The sequence below is a fragment of the Filicampus tigris genome, chromosome 2 (genome assembly GCF_054856515.1).
Source record: "Filicampus tigris isolate MCC_2025a chromosome 2, RoL_Ftig_1.0, whole genome shotgun sequence".
Taxonomy (NCBI): domain Eukaryota; kingdom Metazoa; phylum Chordata; class Actinopteri; order Syngnathiformes; family Syngnathidae; genus Filicampus; species Filicampus tigris.
In genome coordinates, this window is record NC_141218.1 from 686,894 (window position 1) to 693,679 (window position 6,786).

The 6,786-nt window shown below is 44.8% G+C and overlaps 2 protein-coding genes across 5 annotated transcripts; one reads left to right on the forward strand and one right to left on the reverse strand.

Annotated features, from left to right (window-relative positions):
- Positions 1-16: 16 nt before the first annotated feature.
- Positions 17-3,135, reverse strand: c2h11orf68 (chromosome 2 C11orf68 homolog). Of its 4 annotated transcripts, none has more exons than XM_086017895.1 (2): positions 2,895-3,135; positions 17-1,152 (listed from the first exon to the last, which is right to left on the reverse strand). In XM_086017895.1, exon 2 carries the CDS (start codon positions 1,101-1,103, stop codon positions 357-359), a length of 747 nt encoding a protein of 248 aa, XP_085874021.1. In that variant the 5' UTR covers positions 1,104-1,152; positions 2,895-3,135; the 3' UTR covers positions 17-356. The 4 variants fall into 4 exon arrangements, with proteins under 4 accessions (XP_085874021.1, XP_085874024.1, XP_085874020.1 ...); XM_086017898.1 differs by lacking the exon at positions 2,895-3,135 and adding an exon at positions 1,717-1,977; XM_086017894.1 differs by lacking the exon at positions 2,895-3,135 and adding an exon at positions 1,656-1,961.
- drap1 (DR1-associated protein 1 (negative cofactor 2 alpha)) lies at positions 2,268-6,364 on the forward strand. The gene is made up of 7 exons (XM_086017899.1): positions 2,268-2,527; positions 2,834-2,906; positions 3,185-3,278; positions 3,629-3,754; positions 3,845-3,935; positions 4,026-4,114; positions 4,991-6,364. The coding sequence occupies exons 1-7, from the start codon at positions 2,486-2,488 to the stop codon at positions 5,175-5,177; spliced, it is 702 nt and encodes a 233-aa protein (XP_085874025.1). The 5' UTR covers positions 2,268-2,485; the 3' UTR covers positions 5,178-6,364.
- The last annotated feature ends 422 nt before the right edge of the window (positions 6,365-6,786 follow it).

The following is a 6,786-nucleotide window of genomic DNA, read 5'->3' on the forward strand; positions in this document are numbered from 1 at the left end:
GAGCGCAAAGCACAAGTTACGAGTCGTCAAAGGTACTTTATTTGGCAACTGTGGAACTGTTGTTTGTGAAAATGACAAAACGTGTGCCAATACTAACAGAAAATGTGCACAAATGTGGAGTTTTGATAACAGGGTCAGCACAATATGAATACAGTCGATTAGCACACTCACTTCAACGGCACAAAGACGGACGGGGTGGATTGCCTCCAAAAAAAAGCCACAAAAGTAAAAATATATCTATATTTTTTAAAAATCCACCACAACTTGAAATTTGTGCTTTTGCTGCAACAGGAAGAACCGGATTCTTTTCAACCCATAACATTTTTTTGAGACAGCTATGACCCTCGTCATCGGGCTTATGTGACATCCAGATTGGTGACTTTGTTAATGATGCGCGAGCGCCTGGGCACGCACTCCAGGTTGAATTTACTCTCATAGATGGTGGGACAGAGATTCCAGCGGTTGTTCCGGTAGATTCCCAAGTGCGTGTACACGTCTGGCTTGTAGGACAGAGGACACTTGACCCCCGAGGCTCGGATGCGAGCGTCCAGCTGGACCACTTGGCTCTCGTCGGTGAAGTTGTGGTTGTAGACGCAGATGACGTGCCTGCCTCCTTTGACGGGGTCGTGCGGGCTGACTTTGACGCTGGAGATCTTGCCGTCCACCGTGGCTCTGGCCACGCACTCCCACGCGTGGTCCACCTTGAAGCCAGGGTCCAGGTGCATGAGCCACTTGCCCGAGAGGACGCCGTGGTTGAGCGCCAGCTCCTTGACGTTCTCAAAGTTGACCGCCCGCCCGCTGGCCACCAGTTTCTCCCAGCTCTCCTGGAGGGCGACCACATCCCCGGTGTCGGGGCAGCGGTCCGGGCCCCGCACGGCAATCCAGCCCACGGGGCGCACGCCCAGCTCCTCGTCGCCGAATCTGTTCACTTGCGATGGCCTGTTGCTCTCCAGCCAGTCGTCGAACTCCGACCTGGGGGTTTTTCTCGAGTCAAACACGATCCAAGGGTCCATGTCCGCTGCCATGGACTCGGCGGCGTAGGTCTCGGCGGCAAACAAGGGCTCCATGTCGCCTTCTAGCGGGGACGCCGCTTCCTCCTCCATGAAGCTCCTGTTTAATCACACCTCCTGGGTTGAAAATTCTTTGTTGACTCTGAAAAAAAAAAAAAGTTGGATTTTTTTTTTAAGCTGATGATTTTGCATACTTGTTTAGCATCAGCCAAAACCATTTGTACTTTTATATTTAAGTACATTGACGATTCTGTACTTTTGTCAATTGAAGTAAAAGCGATGAAGCTACTTGAACCAGTCTTTTATACAAGTATGTGTACTTTTATAACCTCTGCATTACCTTGCGGCTAGGACTTGCTCACCTTTACTGTAGTAGAAAAGGCCAGCATGCTACATACGCAACGATTACAACATTTCGAAGCCGCAAAACAACCGTTCAATTGGCGATCACAAACGTACAAGTGGAAGTGGACTCACGAGAAAGACTTTCACTTTGCTAGCCACGTTAGCCCCACTAGCTGTTGTTATCAACCCGCCGCGTTTGCCGTGCAACCGTCGTTGTCGAATTAGGAATATTAGGCTCCAGGAAATATTGTCGCGCCTTTCGAACGGCGGGATGGATGAATGCGAAGTGTAAACTGTTACCTGTTTTGTCAAACGTGGTGACCCAGCAGTCACACCAGCGTCAAAACAAACACGAGTTTACCTTCAAACTGTAACCTCCAGCCTCTAATGGGCGCTGTCTGTCCGTTTGTAGACGAAGGAGGTACTTAGATCCCCTTGAAAATATTCCTTCATTTGTTATTTTTACTGTGAAATGTGGTACGTTTTGTGAATGTGGTAAAAACTGTATCTCCGTTTGTTTTTGAATCATTTGACACTTTTCTTAATTTGGGATTTTATTTGTGAAGTTGGAATTTTGGCGAACGTGAGTTCTGTACATGTTCTGTACAAGTTTAATTTGAATCTTTCCAGAAATGTGGGAGGAGTTGGTTCAATATGTCAAATGTCTGCGCCGATTTGAGGAATGCGGAAACGTGAAACGAGCAGAATCGGGCTAAAAAAACATGAATTTTGAAAATAGAATAACGTAAACTCTTCGGGATCAAACAGTTATAATTTAAAATAGCGTATATGTTTTATTCGGCTATTTTAACACCGAAGCACTGCAAATCTTCCCGTTTACACCTCCCCACCCCCACCCCCATCCCACCCTGTCAATAATAGGTTCATATTTACGCGATAAATCATAGCTGCTCAGTCGGGCGTCAGGACCCTGCGGGCACCAAACTAGGCAACCAGCAGTGGAGTGACGACAACGATGTGCTAACGTGCTAAGCTAACTGCTTAGCCCGACCGGACGGTCGCGCATCTATCTTGGTGCCTGCGCGCCGGTAGGCCTTTTCAATACTCCGGAGTGATATTTCATTTTTGTGTGTACGTGTGTGTGCGTAAACCACCAGGTTTACTTCACAATGCCGAGCAAAAAGAAGAAATACAACGCGAGATTTCCACCGGTAAGTGTTTACCGACGCCGGTGTCCCGTCCAGCTAACATGCGCTAATCTTTGTGAATGCTAATTTGTAATTCTAAACTTCATTTGGCGTTGAGTGTATTTAGCCCGATTAACGCATAAGATTTGATAGTCAAAACACGTTGAAACGCACTCATACACATCCAAATATGTGACGTAGCCATGTGAAGTTCGCCACTATTTCGCATTGTTTTTAGCATGGCGAGCTGCCGAGAAAGCGTTTTGATACATTTGTGCACGTCTTACATCCCAGCAAACACTCAATTTTTCATGCCATCCTCTATTTCAGGCAAGGATTAAGAAGATTATGCAGACGGATGAAGAAATAGGCAAAGTGGCTGCAGCAGTACCTGTTATTATTTGTATCCTCCTCGCCTAAAATCTTAACTTTCCAGTGTTTTGAAGAGTGCTGAAAAAAATAGCGGGCATTTTCAAAGTCGGGGAATGAGAACAGAATTTACAAAAACTGATGGTCAGGAATGTCCGGATTAAAACACCCAGATTTAATGCAATTAACAGTGGTATATTGATTGACAAAGAGCCCTGTGGCTTAGCCCTGGGAAACTCCATTGAATTGCAGAAAAGAAAATTGTGTGTCATCCTCTTCAAAGCCATGCAAGTTCCTTTACCACGACATCAGCGAGAGCTCTGGAACTTTTCTTGGAGTCGTTGCTCACTAAGGCCTGTCACGTCACTCAGTCCAAGAATGCCAAGACCATGACGATGTCACACTTGTAAGTTTTACCGTCTTTGGAGTTTGCATGTTCTCGCCTTACTCACCTATTTGCGTTTTGTTTGGGGGTCGGGCGGGCGGGCGGGCGGGTCTCAGTGATAAATACCCTACGATGCCAAAAGGAAGGAAATAGTACAACTGGCCCATATTGTTGAATGCCAGCCAATTATACACTCTGATTTACTGACATCCACGTCACTCACTAGAAAGGCCCTTTCTTAAAGCCATACACACTTAAGTAACAAATACCAAGGGAAAGTTCAACTTGTTGGCTACCTGAAAAGCAATGCTTTGACTTTGTGTGTGTGTGTGTGTGTGTGTGTGTGTGTGTGTGTGTGTGTGTGTGGACAGAAAGCAATGCATTGAACTGGAGCAGCAGTTTGATTTCTTAAAAGATCTGGTGGCAACGGTGCCGGACATGCAGGGTGAGGGGGACGAGAACCACACCGAGGTGGCGGGGGAAAAGCTGCCGCGCAGGTATTGACGTGTAAATACGTCCTCATCGCCAATGTTGTGTAATAGTTCTGTTTTTGATTTTGTGTTCATGGCGTTGCTCTTCTTGCCCAGGGGTCGAAGGCCAGGGACCGGTCACAAAAACGGAGGGGCCGGCTCGAAAGGCAAGGACAAGAAGTTGTCCGGAACCGAGTCAGAGCAAGAGGTGGGAAATGATTTGCACAGAGAGAGTGCCGTCTTGATTTCGTTATTGTGTCCAACCATTTGTGTCCTCTGTTGGATTTTGGGGGAAAAGGAGGACTCTGAGGACAGCGAGACAGATGGGGACGAAGAGGACGGCTCTCAGTCAAGCACAAATCTGCAGGCTTCATCCAGGTTCCACAGGTACATCCTCAAAGGCGTCCCCAAAAATGCCTGTTGTCCACTACTTGAGACTGTGTGCTAGCCAGCAAAACAGTAACAAAGCACACAGAATAATCAGCAGGGTTATCACCATGCATAAAGCATGGACACAATCATCATGAACCCAATTTACACAAATCTCTGGATTTACGAGTTAAAGTAGTCAACACAAAAAAAAAACAACCCTACACCATCAATAGTAGTAGTAATTTATTATTTGGGAGAGAAAGAAGAAGAAAAAAAACAAAAAAAAAACAGGGCTTAAAGGGGAAGTCAACCCAAAAGTTGTACGATAAATTCTCTATGGAGGCCCACTAGTCGAAACATGGCATTCTGATTAATATTGCATTTGTGGAATATGAGTTGAGCAGCAAAATCCACCCGGTTTCAGCCATCTCAGGGGACGGCCATTTTGTCGACTTAAAATGACATCACAACTGCTCAGTGCTCAGGTAACGACCAATGATTGGTGGTTATCTGAACCCAGGTGGTGTGTGATGTCATTTTCAGTCGACCAAAGTGACAAAATGGCCGTCCCCTGCGATGGCTAAGAGCGGGTGGATTTTGTTGCTCAACTCATATCCCATAAACGCAATATTAATCAGAATGCCATGTTTCGACTAGTTAAGGCGCATAGAGCATCATATTACAAATAAATGATTTGGGTTGACTTTCCCTTTAATGATTCAATGAAAATGTATTAAAAATTTGAATAAAAATTGTTCCAAAAAGAACTGCGCTTAGCTCAAGATTCTTTTGCGTACCACTAGAGGGAGCCCGCGTGCCAACTTTGAGAGTCACTGCTAATGTAGTACTTTGTGCATCTTGTTTCCGCTTCTGCACGTGCCGCCCTTAAAGCGCCGGCGCACCCCCGAAGTCCTCGCACGAGGTCAACGTGGTCGCGGGGGACGGCGCGGCCCCGGCGCAGCCCCGGGGCCCGGTGGCCTTCGCCCCGCACCCTTCCATGATGAGCACCGCGCCACCCCCGCCGGCTCCCGTGCTACAACAAAACGAGGACTACGACGACGAAGACTATGACTCTTAGCTCCCCTTTTTCCCCCCACCTCTCACTCACAGACACACACACACCTTTTTCTATTTTTTAGTTTAAGTTGATCTCACGGCGGTCGCTCGGGGGAGCAAAAGACTCTTCATCGGCGAGAGGCCACCGGAGAGAAGAATCTGGTTGTACATTGCGTTTTAATTTTGTGTTCTCTTTTAAACTTGGGCTTTTATTTCATTGGAGACGAGAATCCAACCAAAATAGTTTTAAGGAGTTACGTTTTGATTAGTATTTCGTTTTTGTTTGTTTGTTTGTTTGTTTGTTTTATGCCTACAAACAGGATAGGTGTGGTTTGTGTTGCTTTCAGGCATTTCTCCCACTTTTCTGTTCCTTTTAATTCATGTTTTTATCCCTCCCGTAAAAAAAAGTCCCATGACCACAGTGTAGACAGCTCCTTGAAGATTCCACATTTTTTATTATATATATATATATATATATATATATATATATATATATATCTTTTTTTTTTTTTTTTTTTTTTTTTTTATGAACCCTAAGTTTGTTTTTAAATCCATCATGCCAACTAATTTCTATTCAGGCCACAGTCAACTTCTGACGTCTTTTTCTGTTATGTTGCATAACCTGCAGCCAATCAACCCACCATCCTCCCCTGCCCCATCCTCTTATTTTTTTAAGAATACTTTTAATGATTTCATTGAAAGTAGACACAGGTTTCCCCCCTCTATGTCCATGCTACATGTTTCCAAATAGGCAGAAGAAAGTTGCATTGTAAACTTTTTAACATTCTTTTTATTTTGTACGGATTAAATAAAAAAAAAAAGTCATATTTCAATTTAGTGCCACTTTATTTTTGCCCTATGCATGTCAGTGAGGTACAACAAAGAGTACGAATTAAATTTATTGGACGTAGGCAGTGATTTGTTGCGTTTGCGTGTTATTTAGCTGCTGAGGCGGACGTACTTTGATTTGCTGTTTCAAAACGGAAGTGATGGAGAAAGGAAGCGGGGGAGGGCAAAGGGAGCAAGGGAACCCATCAAGGGCCCCCGCGAGGAAGCACAGTTTCCACACGGCAGCCGGCAGGGCTAAAAGGTGCTTCTCTTATTTTCCAAACATTTCCCTTTACAGTCAAAGCTGCCATTTTCCCCCTGTTTCAAGCAAGACATTACAAATTAAAATTGGATGAATAAAAGTAAATAACTGAAGATCTACCTCAGCAACCCCTTGTGTAACTTAATGACAATGACGGATACAAATGTTAATTGTATTTCCTGCCCTCTAGTAGAAGGGCACTTAATTGTTCCACTGCTTGTCACTACTCGTCACGGGCACTTAATTCTTCCACTGCTTGTCACAATTCGTTACGGGCACGGCATGGATAGTTAAATAAGCTACAGTACGTACGTTTGAGGACCAATTGAGTGAAGTTAGATCATTTTCAAAACACCATCCTGTACACTTTTTGTGACATTTTTGTTCGACGGTGTCCCTTACATTTTTTACAATGGAAAATATATGCCTCAGACATTTTTAGAAGCAAAATGTGTCTGGGTTTAAAGCTTTTATTTTTGTGGTTTTGCAGTTGCAGGCACTCGCTCGGGAAGTACGCTACCACAAAGGAAAGTTGTAAATG

Bases quoted from the DNA above. Each gene is read 5' to 3' on its own strand.
- c2h11orf68 (XM_086017895.1), bottom strand. From the start codon at position 1,103: ATGGAGGAGGAAGCGGCGTCCCCGCTAGAAGGCGACATGGAGCCCTTG.
- drap1 (XM_086017899.1), top strand. From the start codon at position 2,486: ATGCCGAGCAAAAAGAAGAAATACAACGCGAGATTTCCACCG. The intron at 2,528-2,833 runs GTAAGTGTTTAC...CCTCTATTTCAG, and splicing joins ACAACGCGAGATTTCCACCG to GCAAGGATTAAGAAGATTAT. The intron at 2,907-3,184 runs GTATCCTCCTCG...CCACGACATCAG, and splicing joins AGCAGTACCTGTTATTATTT to CGAGAGCTCTGGAACTTTTC.